This window comes from Thamnophis sirtalis, unplaced genomic scaffold (assembly GCF_051295495.1).
Source record: "Thamnophis sirtalis isolate CommonGarterSnake01/CBP01778 unplaced genomic scaffold, rThaSir2_p1.2 scaffold_2, whole genome shotgun sequence".
Lineage (NCBI taxonomy): Eukaryota > Metazoa > Chordata > Lepidosauria > Squamata > Natricidae > Thamnophis > Thamnophis sirtalis.
The window spans coordinates 85,011,040-85,025,282 of NW_028261382.1; the positions used below are offsets into that span (position 1 = coordinate 85,011,040).

A 14,243-nucleotide genomic window follows, 5' to 3' on the forward strand; every position below is an offset into this window, starting at 1 on the left:
AATAATAATACACCTTTATATTAAGTTGCAATCTATCACTGTTCAATTATTCCATGTTTTCTCTTGTTACTTTTATTTTATTATATTGAAGTGTATACACTAATAAAGGTAAAGGTTCCCCTCGCACATATGTGCTAGTTGTTCCCAACTCTAGGGGGCGGTGCTCATCTCCGTTTCAAAGCCGAAGAGCCAGCGCTGTCCAAAGATGTCTCCATGGTCATGTGGCCAGCATGACTAAATGCCAAAGGCGCACAGAACGCTGTTACCGTCCCACCAAAGGTGGCTCCTATTTTTCTACTTGCATTTTTACGTGCTTTTGAACTGCTAGGTTGGCAGAAGCTGAGACAAGTAACGGGAGCTCACTCTGTTATTCGGTGATAGGGATTCGAACCATCGAACTGCCGACCTTTCGGTCTTAGCCACTGAGCCACCGCGTCCTATTTTATACACTAATATTCACCCTTATTTCTATCACTTATTATAGATTTAGTCCTGTCACCCTTAGAGGCTTTTTCTTTCTCTCCTAATTTCTTATCATGTCACCCAGGGATGGGTTCCGGCAGACACTACTGCAGATTTGCTTGTGTGCTTCGTGTGTGCACTTGATGCGCACTGTGTGTGCATGCACAGTGCAATTAAAATAGTTCTGCGCATGCACAGAACTGAAAACCAAGATGGTGGTGCTGACTTGGGAACCGGTTTGGGGGAGTGGCAGGCTGGGTCACTGCCAGTTTCAGCGATCCAGGCTGCCAAACCACAACCAGTTTGGCCAAACCGGTCCCAACTGGTAGGAACCCATCACTGATGTTACCCACCTAGAAAAAGAAAAGAGAGAAAAGGAAAAACAAATCAGAACAAAAAAAGGAGAAATCTATCCATCGTCTCTTGCCTGCTTCAGTATTTCAATTGCTATGCTTTAAAGGAAAGAGAGAGAAAAGGAAAAGCAAATCAGAACAACAACAACAACAAATAATTATCTATCCATCATCTCTTGTCCCCACTTCACTACTTTAATTGCTATGCTTTTTTTTAACTTGCCTCCCAAATTCCTGTCAGAATTTTTTTTTTGCTATTTTATAAGTATTTTTGCCACCTCTACCCTCTTCCACTGTCTAGTTTCCAAATTTTCTGTCCAGCTCCCTGTCTCCCTTTCAAACATATCTTCCAACTCTCTTAATACATTTTCCTCCTGGTTTAATTCATCAATCACTGTTATTTCCATTGTTGACTCCTTTTTGTCTTCTTCCTTCCTTTCTTCTTCTGACTCCTCCCTTTCTTGGGCATCTTGGTCTTTACTCATCATCCCTCGTACGGTATTTTCCATTCTCTGTCTCTTTCAAATTTTATTTTTCTCTCCTACATCCCTCACTTCCAGTCTGATGGTTTCTCAGAATGACATGCTTTTACAGATAGTTTTGAGCAATAGTTCTAAATTGTTCCTTGGGGTAAAATTTTAAAAAAAATCCTTTCTCCCAGATCCAGCCACTGTTAACCTGCTTTGCTCTAGCACCAGTCTTAGATGGTCATCGGTGGTCCCAGCTTTGTGGCAGCCATCTTTAGCCACCTCTTCTTGCCATGCATGAGAGAAAGTGAACCCCAGGATTCTAGGAGAGCTGCTACTCTCCTGGATCTCACAGGGTGCCCCTCTTTGCTCCAACACCCCTCCAGAGTGGCTATGGCCCCTCATGGAAGCCACAAGCAGGAAGAATTCAGCACAGATGGAGCCCTGTTCTCCTGTGTCTGAAAGGTGCCACGACGTCAACCAGAAGCCAATCAAATCTTGAAGTCTGACAATTTCCTTTTGCCTTTTGTGCATTAAAGAGAATCAAGATGGGGGTATCTTGAATTTATTTCTCATCCACTCTTCTTTCCCAGGACCAAATTTACTCAATTGTTATTGCATTCTATCTTCAAAGTTAGCTTTATATTTCTCAGGAGGGCTGCAATATGTGATTCCCTGCACTAATGATGTTACCTGTTTGGCAGGAATGGGTTACTGCCAGTTTGCTTGTGTGCATGCCGCACATACGATGCACGTTGCGCGCGCATGTGCAGTGCAATACAATTGTTCTGCGCTGAAGCAAAAAACAAGAGAACCGGAAAACTGGCTCAGGGGCATGGCAGGCCTGGGTCGCTGTCAGTTCCAACCGGCCAAACCGGTCCAAATCGGTAGGAACCCACCACTGCTGGTTGATAATGAAATGTCTGCAAGAAAATAATTGAGCTCAGTGAGCACCAAGGACCATCCCTCCCCATAATCTCTTAATGTACATAATATAGCTAAGTAAATCTTTACCTTCTAGAAATCATCTGATCAAATTAATAAGCTTTTTACATTTCGCTGGCTGCACAGATTTTCTTTGCTAAAAAAAGCAAATATCGAATTGATGCTCATCTCAAAGTAAATATGCTTTGAGATGTTCAGAGCATTTGAATACATTTTCCTGGGATTGCGATATAAGGAAGAGAGAATAAAATGGTAACATTAGATTCTGTGTACAGCCATTTACTGATGCTGGGTAAATCTAATCTAACCTGTAAATTGGCTTCCAAAACTTGAAGCTTAGGGAATTGTAATGCAACACGCTTGAGAGCAGGAAATTACATAAAACTGCTGCAAATTAAAAAAGAAAGAAATACTCTATAAATACAGTGCCCTCATAATTTAGCCATTCAGCCATTCAAATAAGGTATGTTAATGTATCACCAGGAGCAATGTACCTTTAAGCTGGGAAGTGGCCCAACATTAGTTGGCCCAGGAAAGGGTAAAATTGGGAAGGGATGCTGATCAGAAAGTAGATGCTTTAAGGTCTTCTCAGAATGTCATAATCAAGCTTTTAGATCTGTATTTTCAAATTATACCTCCCCATCTCTTGACATTCCCACCCCATTTTGTATGCAGGTGCCTTGTGAAGTGGCTAGAAGTTCGATGTGTTTGTCCCATGTGCAATAAGCCTATAGGAGGGCCCTCAGAACCTCACCAAAACATTGGAATTCTCCTGGATGAACTAGTGTGACCATCTTCCTGCCCACGTTTCCCCCCACTGCCCCACCGCCCCAAAGAGCCTTTATTGACACTGATTATTGCCTTGGGATTGTGGACTTCAACACACGGTCACAGTCTGAGATTGTTTCCAAGTGGATGTTAATCTTAACCTTCTTAGAAGGCAGCGTGGACCATTCCGAGTGCCAAGATGGAAAGCAAGCTGGCCTTGTTCTCCATCTACCATCTGGGAGCCATTTCTGGGGAAGTCTGATCAGAAGTGCATGGGAATCTCTATTTCGGATTACCAAACAACGAAGGACTTGAAACAAGGAAGTCTGAACTTTCCCAGGATGATTGGTGAACAATTGAACTCTAGCCCAGGTTTCCGCAGCTGGTTGTTGTGATGCTAACTGTGAGATCGAAGTCTTCCCTTTTTCTAGGACTTGCTGGTCAGAATCCACAAATGGCGATATAGCTTCTTCGGTTTCTAATGAGACTTTTCTTTTTATAGTAAGTCAGCTCCTGCCATTTGGGCAATCTTTATTTCTGCTCCTTAGGGATCCCTTCTGCAATTTGAAAACAAGAGCTCTTGCTGACTTTGGCTAGATCCTTCTCTGAAAAATCTACAGTGTTTACATAAGACTTAAGCAGAAAACCTCCCTGCGGACTGTAGAAGGGGCACCAGTCAGCCAACACCATTGACCCAGCACAGCTGCAAAGAGCCCACCACCTCCAATATTGTGGAGAAAGGGAGCCACATTGTGACATTTGGCTCACCCGTATAGGTGGCAAAGGGATGAAGGTAGGAGCATGAAAACTCTTCTCTTAGCTTTCAGATGAGTGGGACTATTTTCGCAAGTGGCCTTTTAACTTTTTTTGCCTATTCTATCCTTGTGTAGAAAAATAAAAGTACTTTCTCTGAAACTGGTTTGTTTTTTCTCCCTTTTGATTATGTGTTTGCATCATGAGTAATCAATTAGCAGGAAGGAGGGATGAAGGCAACATGTTACATTAAAGCGTTGCTGAAACACTGTATCATTCCCCCCCCCCCAACACAAATGAATGCACCTACGACAGTGTTGGGGGGGACTGAGTGCCAAAATGCGAGTCCGTTTGTGCGTGCCGGAAACTGGAAGATCAGCCGCCCGGTGCGCATGCATATGCTTGGAGGATGATCTTCCAGTTTCTGGCGCACATGTGCGCACCGGCCAGCTGGTCTTCGCATGCACATGCACGCTAGAAACCGGAAGACCAGGTGGCCGGTCACATGCACGCGCTGGAAACCGGAAGATCATCTTCCTGGCTTGCACATGGTGAAGACCAGCTGACCGACGTTTCGGAATCTGAAAGAACAATGGGTGACAGCTCGCATGCCCGGAAATGTGGCTCTGCGTGCCACTTTTGGCACACGTGCCATAGCTTCACCTCACGGTACTAGGACTACACAAAGGTTCAGATATGATACCAAGAAGATACTCTGGAGTATACAGAGGTAAAAACATAGCTACACACACAACCTTAATATTCATCCATCCCCAGAAGTAGAAATGCAGCTGAGCTACCAAAATTGCCTACATAAAACCCTGGGAAGCTATGATACTGACTATATTTGCATAACACGGTGACAAACCAAACACATTTTAGCCTAGGATGTTTTGCAAATTCAAATAATTCAAATGATGGGGTTTCTTAGTTTAATGTCAAGTATAGAAAATTGGATTAAGAGTCTAAGCTTATGTTACTCTTGTAAAATAAACAGCTGTTTTCCCATGGTTGACTTCAACATCTGATGTCTATGTGGGCACTGGGAGTCAGGCAGCATATAAATTTAAAGAAATAAACTTTCATTTTTTCTTGTCAGCGATGCCAAAGTGATTGATTGGTCACTGCTGCTGCCTAAAAATGTTTAGAGATTTTCCATCAAAGTACCTTTTAACTTCCATGAAGGTGAGTTACATGCTAGTCAGTCATCCCCTCAGCCGATTAAAATTTGATCCATGAGAAAACAATATGAGGAATGAAGACAGGAAAAATGTTATAGGCTTGGTAACATAATTTAGAGCAAGAGGTAGGCAAAGAGCAAGGTAAAGTCATTCCCGACTCTAGGGGGCCGTGCTCATCTCCGTTTCAAAGCTGAGGAGTCAGCAAAGTCCAAAGATATTTCCGTGATCATGTGGCTGGCATGACTAAATGCCGAAGGCGCATGGAATGCTATTACCTTCTCACCAAAGGTGGTTCCAATTTTTGTACTTGCATTTTTACATGCTTTCGAACTGCTCGGTTGGCAGAAGCTGGGACAAGTAATGGGACCTCACTCCGATACACGACACTAGGGATTCTAACTGCCGACCTTTCTGATCGACAAGCTCAGTGTCTTAGCCATTGAGCCACCATTGAGCCCTTAGAGCAAGAGTAGTTGGGCACTAAAACTTAGTGGAAATAATGATGAGAATACATCTAGTGACAGAAAGGCCAGTGATCATGCAATTTGAAAAATATCTTTTTAGAAAATAGATATAGAAGCAGATGAAGGAAAAGAAAACAACAGGGTAGCATATATTGGATTATATGCATAAGGGAGAAGGAGAATAGAAAATAAGTCATAGACCTAGATCTTCTAGCGAGCGTGCTTCATCTCAGGGGAGACAATGGCCACAATGACTTCACTCCCCAGCAACGTGAGGAGTCGCCACTACCACCATCTAAACCCTCCCGGGAGCCGAGCCATGTGGGAGCCCGGAAAGCAAAACACCTCTCCTTTCCAGCCACCACTGCCCATTGGCCTGATTCACCGTTGCAATTTGCTGAGCTGCTTGCCCTCATAAAAGTGTGGGGGCAGCGGGTTCAGCGTGCGGAGACCGAAAAAGCAATGCTTGTTTTTGGCAATTCCCTTCGCCCTGAACGGCGTTTTTCAGGCAGCTAGCCACTTTTTTGGCCTCTGCCCTAATCTGGGAGGAAAGTGTTGTCGGGAAGCAGCGCTGTGATCCCCTCCCCGAATCAAAAAAGAGGGTGTACAGCCAGCGCTGCCACCTGAAAATGTTTTCCTCCCCAGTTCCCTGTTGCACAACAGAGCTACGCACCCTTCTCCTCCGCAGACTCACCTCTTTCCTCCTGGGCCAGTAGCAAAAGCCAACTGCCCTCCGCCTGGGTCATCTGGAAAGGGGGCAGGCAGAGCTGCTAGCCACCTTGCCTTACACCTCCTGCCCACGCCCCCTTGGCCAACTGATTTCTGACCTCCATGCTTCCCCAGGCCACTTGCAGGTGGGGGCCAGCGGGTGGCCGGGCCTACATTTGGACTATAGGACATACCCAGATTTTCACCCTCTTTTTTGGGAGGGGGGGGAAGGGTGCATCTTATACTCCAAAAAATGGTTTCTATATTAAGATGCTGCTTTTTCTGGGTGGGTGCCCACTGTGCATTGGAAGCACCTGGTTTCCTGCTATGCAAAGCAGCAAATCCTTGAATAGTGCTCATGGTTAATTCAGGCATGCATAATTATTTGCTATCATTCACAACCAATTGACCACATAAATATACTCAAGATCACAAGCAAGGACCAGAAGCCATATATCTGCATTTTTTCTGTGTCTTGGGACAAAGGAACTGCTTTTTAACAATGCTGCATTTGTACTCGGTGTTCTGTGCAGAACAATGAACTTGACGAAAGTTATTGTCTTGTCTCCCTAAAACTTCAGATAGATTTGATCGATCGATATCGCCTGGCCAAGTATCAAGCTCTCCCATTCATAATTGTTAGAACTCTAATGCAGATAGCATGTCTTCAACACTTTTTCTCTTTAAATGATGATTTTTCCTTCATTGCCTGCCGCTTAAACCTCTGGGCCACCATACATTTTAATTGTTTTAAAGGATACAAATGAATCATATAAAGATACCCAGTCATTCCCAGCTTAAGCCACGTTTTCATGAGCTTGGATTTACTGGGTCCTACTGCACCCATTGTTCTCAGAAAAGCCACAATACAACACCCCCAAAAAACAACTAATTCATATGCTAAAAGAAACAATATGAAGATGAACACACCCACAAGCAGCAACAACCCACTAATTCACACACTAAAAGAAATACGAATACAAGCACGAGTACTAATGCAAGCGCCGACAACCACAACTAACTCATATGCTAAAAGGGACAATGAGAACACAACCCTACTCCACAACTACAAGCTCTCCTTAGGTTCTGATCAGATGGGTACTGTGCCCCGTCGTAACATTTGGGACGGCACATCTCACGCATGCGCATGAACACCCCACTCATCACATGAAAGAACCTGAAGGATCAAAGAAACCCGTTCAGAAACCGCGCTAGCAAAGCCGTGCCGCCGGCTTTCAGGTTATGATGAGCCCGTTCTTAACCACCCTGCCCCGAATTTAGAATAGAATATTGACTTTAAAACACAAGCAGCGCCCCTCGGTTTCTGTCTCTGAGTCTTCATGTTTCTTGTTTCCCCCCAACCCTAGAAACCAATATCGGGCGCTCTCATTACATATGCTAATATATTCGACGGCAACCCCGCCCCTGGATACTCTTGGCAACGGGGGTGGGGGTGGGAGTGGGGGTGGGTGGGCCTGTTTTTCAGGCAAGGGCCCAATGACTATGGAAAGTCGGAAGCGTCAAACTTTTGCAGTTTAGAAGAGGAAACTCTGCAATAGGATCCGCTTCAACTGAGGAAAGCGACATAGGAAAACAGCGAGGAGGAAAAACGGCGGAGCCGCCGAGGAGGCCATATGGAACCTTAGAGAGATAGAGACTGACTCACAGTATTAATTTCCCCTCAGATCCGAAAGCATATACATTTCGGCCGTTATGAGCCCCCGATTCGCGCAGAATGAAAAGAAAGCGCTTCTTTCCCTATGTGTTTGTGTTGAAGGGAAACGGTTTCCAGTGGACTCAAAAGTGGGGAACTACCGCTCTTCGGAGCCTCTTGGCCGTTCACGTAATACTTTTTTCCCCCCTGTTACGTAATGCTTCTTTTCTGCACTTTCCTATCTCTGAGGAAAGAAGATGACACTTCCGCTTCCGGCGGAAAGCGGAAATCCGCATGGACTTCCGTTCTCCTGCACTCGGGCTGCTTCTGCGGTTCGTTCCGTGAGTCTCGTTAAGGGTTTGGACCTATCCCGACGTAATCCGCTTGAGTCCGGATGGCGCTGAGAACGATTCGAATTGAAACCCAGGAAACCCAAAGAAGGAATCCGGGACTTTAAAGTTTGGAGACGGCCGGGACTGCGAGGCGGGGACTCGGGAGGAGAATCAACGGGAGAGGCTGGGAGACGGCCCTGCGGGGCCGTGAGGCCTTCGCAGGCTGCTATGTCCAGAGACAAGGCCCGTCCCAGCCCTGCCGGGCAGCACCCCTCAGTGGGTCTTGCCACGGAGAACTTGGGGGACCCCGCTTCTTGCCCAGCAGAACAGGTTCTCCACCGGTTCTTGCGGCTTTTTGGAAGCGGGGCTCCCTACACAGCCAAGCTGGGGCTTGTCAGAGACCTTTCCACCCTGCTGGAGGCTGTGGACTCTCGGTGGCTGTTTGGGGCCTCTCCAGCCCTGCTTCAGGAACTGGTGGTTGCCCTCAGCCACTATGCAGCACCTCTCCAGTGGGAGCCAGAGGAAGGAAGATCCCACAGGGAAAACCCTTCTGGTGCAGCAGGAGCTGAGCGAGCAGTGGAAGTCAGCCTGGTTTTCTGCAACATCCTGGCCAAAGTAGAAGAAGCGAAAGACCTTGAGGGGTTGGACTCTGCAGTTACTGGCTCAATCCTTCGCCATGTGGTAGGACCCATCTTCATCTGCGCAGTGACCCATGGGGCAGAGAGGCCATGGACCCAGCCCAGGAGTCAGTGTGGGGCTCAGGAGCTCTTGGATGCTCTGTTGCGTGTTTTGGAGTATAAATCGATACCTGAGTTCCTCAGAGGCACGCGTGAAGGTGAACATGGCTGGTTTGTTGTGGTGATGCAGTGCCTGAAGCCAGAATTAACCAAGTGAGTGAGAGTCCAGTGTTGATCTCCAAAAACAAAGATATAGTAACCTAAAATAAAGTCTGAAATGTCCTTCAGTACAGGTAATCCTCAATTTACAACAGTTCATTTCATGCCCACTCAAAGTTACAGCGGTACTTACAACCTTTGTATCAGCCCCACGACTGTGGCAAGAAAAGTTGTAAAATGGGGCAAAATTCACCTAACAAATGCCTCACTTAACAATAGAAATTTTGGGCTCAATTGTGGTTGCATGTCAAGGACTACCTGTAATCTTGTAATTGAACTTGACTGTGATTGAATTTATAGATCAGGACACTTCATTTGTAGTTTTACTTTGAAAGAGACCATTGAGAAGCATTATGGGAATGATGATTTAGGATTAGAAATATGCCACATGGAAAAAGGAATACGGCTGTTGAATATGTCAACAGTGTTTCACAGTTTCTAAAAAGGCAAATGTGGTTGTATCAATAAATGTGGTTCTGCATCAATACAAACAAAATTCACTTTATTTTTTGCAGTGGCTAAATAATAGTGTACACTTTAAATATATTTTCAGGAAACTTCAGAGAAGCTGAAATAGGTTTAAAGAAGAGCAACAGAAAGAAATTGAGAACTCGATATTTAGGCTTGAGAAAATTCACTGACGTTGGAATGCAACTGCATTCTGAAAGCACCCAAGGGAACATCATGCAGAGGTTCAAGACATGTTCTGTCTACCATCCCTAAAAGCAAGATCCAGAATTGTAAACTTAAGTTGTAGGAAGGCAGTCTTGAATGTTAGAAAAATCTTTCAAATAATAAGAGCAATTTGACAGGTAATCCACTTACCAGGCAAAATTGTGGACCTTTTGGAGGATGCATTGAAAAAGAGATTATTTACAATAATTTGGTTACTGTGAATTTGAAGTCCAATGAAATGAATTTCAAAAAAGTAATTATTTTGTTCCTCTGGGCACCATTTTCACTTTCAAATGCAATGAAATCTATCTAGAAGTAGTCACAAGAGGGAGGGTTTAGTTCACTGACAAAATCAGCTTTCAAGAAAAATAAGTAGTCTCTGCCATCTCAGTATAAAAGAATCATGTACAAAGGGGTGGGTAATTTTCTTTGTCTAACCCTTATTTTCTTTCTCTGATTCAGAGAAACATGGCAGTGTAACCCAGCAACAAAGTACGTGTTTTGCTTCGTGCTCCAGGAGATTCAGAGACCTTGGCTTGGTGATCACCTGGAAAAAGTTCTGCCACCTTCACTGCTGCTGTCAGATGACTACCGAGTAGAAAATAAAATTATGGGTGTACAGTGCCTACATCATATTATTCAAAATGTGGTAAGGAGAAACTGCATGCCTACATTATTTTGTCCTTTCCCTGCAAAAACATGCAGAGGCTATAGTCTCTAAATCCTCTTCTCTCCAGACAGATAAATAAGATGGGGAAATGGCTATTAAATCTCGACTGATTAGAGCAAATAATTATTCTATATCAGCCTGAAAAAGATACAACTAAAACATTTACATGTCTTGAAAATTGTTTTATGATATTGAAATAGTAATGAGAATAAGCAGCATTAGACAGATAGGGTTAGCATTAGGGTTAATCTTTGATTTAAATCACTTTTCAACTCAGTTTTCAACATCCCTATTTCACTAACTCAGTCTTTGTGGAAAGGAGATATTTATGGCTGCTATTTTAGATTTAAATGGGGATAAACATTTATGTATAGGCAGGAGCTAATCAGTATACTAGAGATTGTATTTATGCAGAAAAGAGGTATATGCAATCTGATTATTTCCACATGCCTTTTCCTCCTAGGAACTGTTTAAATAAGCAAAAGGGAAAACAGTATGCAAATTCAATGCTCTACTCTAGCCATTTTGCTAAAAACTGATATGAAAACCTAAGTGCCTTCCTAGTCTTTTTCAATGTTTAGTATAAATATAACAAAAAGGGAATAATGAGATGTGTATTTGCATGTACCTGTAAATTTCATAATGTCATAAAATGATTCTGTTGCATAACCCAGCTGAGATAATCCTATGGATTCTTGTTGCAGCCAGCAGCTGTCCTCTGCCAATTTAACAGAGTTCAGGTTGTGTATCATGCTCTCTTTAACCATCTCTACAGCAGGGAGGCTCAACTTGTGCAGGTAACGTACAGCATAACCCTCTGCAAGTATTTATTCAAAACTAAATGTCATTGATTTTAGCTGGGCTCATTCATTATCTAAACAACCCTAGAACTGCAGCCTTAACTTTGCTTTTGCAAGCCATTCCATCTCAACATACACCGATCACAGAGAAATGATAAGTATTTAGATTGCTGCTCTCAACATCCCTATTTGAAAATGATTAGTCCATATTTATCATGTAATTGCAATTGGGCTGAATTTGGACCCCATGAAAGAAATGCCCTGCAACTCTGCTGTTCCTCTCTTGACATAAAACTTGCTTGTTCTTTTGGCTGCCCAAGAGATGTACAGAGCATGGCATTCTCAAGACAAGGCCCACCATGGTGTTTGCTGAGGTGCAAAGCTGAATCTTGGACGAGAAAGGAGAAGGCTCTTTTAGAAATCTGGTCATTGGTTTTTCTAGAATGGTAATGCTAGTTGTGCTCTGTTTGATTTTAATATTTTGATTTTCCAGAGTATGAATTAATTCTGGGACTTTCTGCACATAAACAGCTCCCTAAGTGGAAAAGTAAGGAAGACAAGTATTTAAGGTTCCACCTTTAAATAAACCTTTGAGGATTACTTTATTTCTGGATAATTGTGATCAAGGTCTGTGCAATAAAAAACACTGGCTGAGTTCACCCAAGGTGTATTGAATATAAATACTGTGCTTACCTGACTTACACTTTTTACTTGGGCAAGTGTTTTGATTCTGCCAATTTCTGTACTGCATCTTCCAAGATGGCGCACCTTAGCTCGAACATATAATTTCAACCATCTGCTAAGTACGGCAGGCTGAGAGGGTGACAAGCTAGCTGAATATCACAGCAGGGAATCTCATGGCAAAATAAAGAGAATCCATCTCTCATGGCAAAATAAAAAGAATCCATCTCTCAGCCACTCTTTCTGGACATCTGTCCCAAGCAGATGCTCAGATCCAACTGTTCTCATTCCTAACCCAGGTTGTGTTGCTGTGCATACTGGACGTGTTGCTAGTCTTGGAAAGAGCCCCACAGCAGTTGTCCCCTAAACCCCGACGTGTCACAGCCTCTGACAGAGTCCTCCAGCTGTTACTGACCCACATGGAAGCAGAGAGCCAGCTTTCTTTGCGGAGAATATATGCCAAGAGCCTGCCTGCCTTTGTCGAGAGGTAAAAAATGCCCCATCTATTCTTCTTCACTGTTTGGGAAAGAGGGAGGCCCTCTTCTCACGTGGCTTCTAATTCTGAACCAATTTCTCTTTTGAGAGGCTCGGCATCCGGATTGTTCATCATCTGAAGCGGCTGCAACGAGTGATTGTGGGATACCTGGAAATCCCTGATGGACCAGAGGAAGCTGCTCGGATTGCAATGTTAGAAACGCTGAAGTGTACTATAGAGCACGCCTGGCCTAGGTATTTAAGAAGCACCATGAACCCTAAAAGCCTTGGGTGCCTCCCTTACAGAGTTAGAGAAAATTTCCACAAAACTTGATATGTATATATGCATTGTATATCAGGAGGAGGAAATTGTGGAATAAATGATCAGTAATCTTATGATGCAGAAGCATTTGGGGTGCAGTTCAGTGAGGGTAAAAGTCTCTAAACTGCTGATTTAGAATCAAAGGGTTATTCATGCCAAGAAAACATGCTGAAAGTAGATCCTTTTATTCCAGCTCAGTAAATCAGGGCTCCCCAACCCTAGGCGACAGCTATTGGGGTCACAGCTATTCAGAACCAAGCCACACAAGCGTTCACCGAGATAAATTGAGCTATGCAAGTGTGCATGCATGCTAGCCTGTTTCTCACACAGCTCAGTTTCCTTCTCCCTCCCTCCCCAGCCGGGCCACTAAGCCCCAAAGGTTGGGGACCCCTGCATTAAATATGGTGGCTACGGTGGTTATCTTCACTATTATAATGGTCATAGGACATCCTGTGTCAGTAGGTCGCAGGCAGGTAGCTTTTCCAGCTAGGTTGGGTTTGAGTTCCCAGGTGTATCGGGGGGATCATTTGTCTCCAAAAATAGCCCTACCAACCATATCTCCATCTTCCTGCCACAGAATGACTTGTCGTCTTGCTATAATTCTCAAGGCTTTGCTGAGGATGATGTGGGATGTGGTCACAGATAGGAGCACCACCCCTGAACCTGTGAAAGCAACTTTGCTTCAGAGAGCCACCAAATGCCTCCTCTTGTTGAATCACTGTTCCCAAGGACAGGTGAAGGTGAGCCAAGTTTCATTTCTAAGTTGAACTGGAGATATGGAAAAAGCAGCCTAGGTTTTCAACAGAAGGGAAGGAATTTTTTTGGGGGGGTGGGGTAAGTTTGATTTGTATATGTTTGCTAGAAATTGATCTAACATGCTCAGAATTCCTCTCATTTTGTAGAAGTCTGAATTCACATGTCTATTTAAAACCCATTTTAGACGTATCCTTAATATTCTTTTTCTTATTTGAACTTGCAAAGGAACCCTGTGGGGATGTTTTTCCTGGTTTTTAAAAATGCCCCCCCCCCCCCCAAAAAAAAAAGATATCTCTATAGCCTGGTAAGATGGCAGGAATTCAGGACATAAAGCATGAAATCTAACGTGAGGACATAGACAGTTATAAACTAAGTATTTTTCAAACTGGCAACTCTTAAGATATGAGAACTTTAACTTCCAGAATTCTTCACCTCTACCAGCATAGGGAATTCTGGGAGTTGAAGTCCATCCACCTTTTAAGTTACCAAGTCTGAAAAACATTGAGCTAAGTTTATCAGTGTTCTAAAGTGTGTGATGCTGCTGGGAAACAAACTGGGCAGAGCAAAAAGCAATAGATTATCTCTTTGTCCTTCTCTGTCAGGTCCTCTTGCAAGAAGTCTACCAAAGCTGTGAAAATGAACACCTCAAGGAATGCCTACAGCAATTACAAGAGGATCCTGTCACAAGTTTGTCTGCTGAACAACTCCAGAGAGATGTTGGTGAAGGGGATGCCTGTTTTTTGAACCTGGAAGGAAAAACTTCAGTTTTTTAAGAATGAGAGAATGTTCTTGTTCTTCAACAGTGACAATAAAAGAAAATATTATTATTTTTTGCACGTCTGCTTGTCAGGAAGGACAGCAGAAGCAAATGCTAAAAACAGA

The 14,243-nt window shown here is 43.7% G+C and overlaps 2 protein-coding genes, 1 long non-coding RNA gene and 1 other non-coding gene across 5 annotated transcripts in view; 2 read left to right on the top strand and 2 right to left on the bottom strand.

Annotated features, from left to right (window-relative positions):
* The window catches only part of RNF122 (ring finger protein 122), a 34,283-nt gene extending 30,369 nt beyond the window's left edge, over positions 1-3,914 (top strand). For both annotated transcript variants that reach the window (XM_087706241.1, XM_087706243.1), the window contains exon 6: positions 2,903-3,914. In XM_087706241.1, coding sequence (XP_087562367.1) covers positions 2,903-3,017 — 115 coding nt within the window. In that variant the 3' untranslated portion in view covers positions 3,018-3,914. The remainder of the gene's footprint in view (positions 1-2,902) is intronic.
* The window catches only part of LOC148048967 (uncharacterized), a 29,432-nt gene extending 21,502 nt beyond the window's left edge, over positions 1-7,930 (bottom strand). The window contains exon 1 of the long non-coding RNA XR_015695567.1: positions 7,768-7,930. This is a non-coding gene — a long non-coding RNA (uncharacterized LOC148048967). The remainder of the gene's footprint in view (positions 1-7,767) is intronic.
* On the bottom strand, positions 7,190-7,287 carry LOC148048968 (small nucleolar RNA U13). The gene has a single exon (XR_015695718.1). It is a non-coding gene; the product is annotated as a small nucleolar RNA U13 (small nucleolar RNA).
* Positions 7,931-8,086: 156 nt separating the features above from the next.
* TTI2 (TELO2 interacting protein 2) lies at positions 8,087-14,239 on the top strand. Its single transcript, XM_087706244.1, has 7 exons — positions 8,087-8,977; positions 10,121-10,307; positions 11,033-11,125; positions 12,109-12,296; positions 12,395-12,538; positions 13,183-13,345; positions 13,964-14,239. Exons 1-7 carry the CDS (start codon positions 8,316-8,318, stop codon positions 14,132-14,134), a joined length of 1,608 nt encoding a protein of 535 aa, XP_087562370.1. The 5' UTR covers positions 8,087-8,315; the 3' UTR covers positions 14,135-14,239.
* The last annotated feature ends 4 nt before the right edge of the window (positions 14,240-14,243 follow it).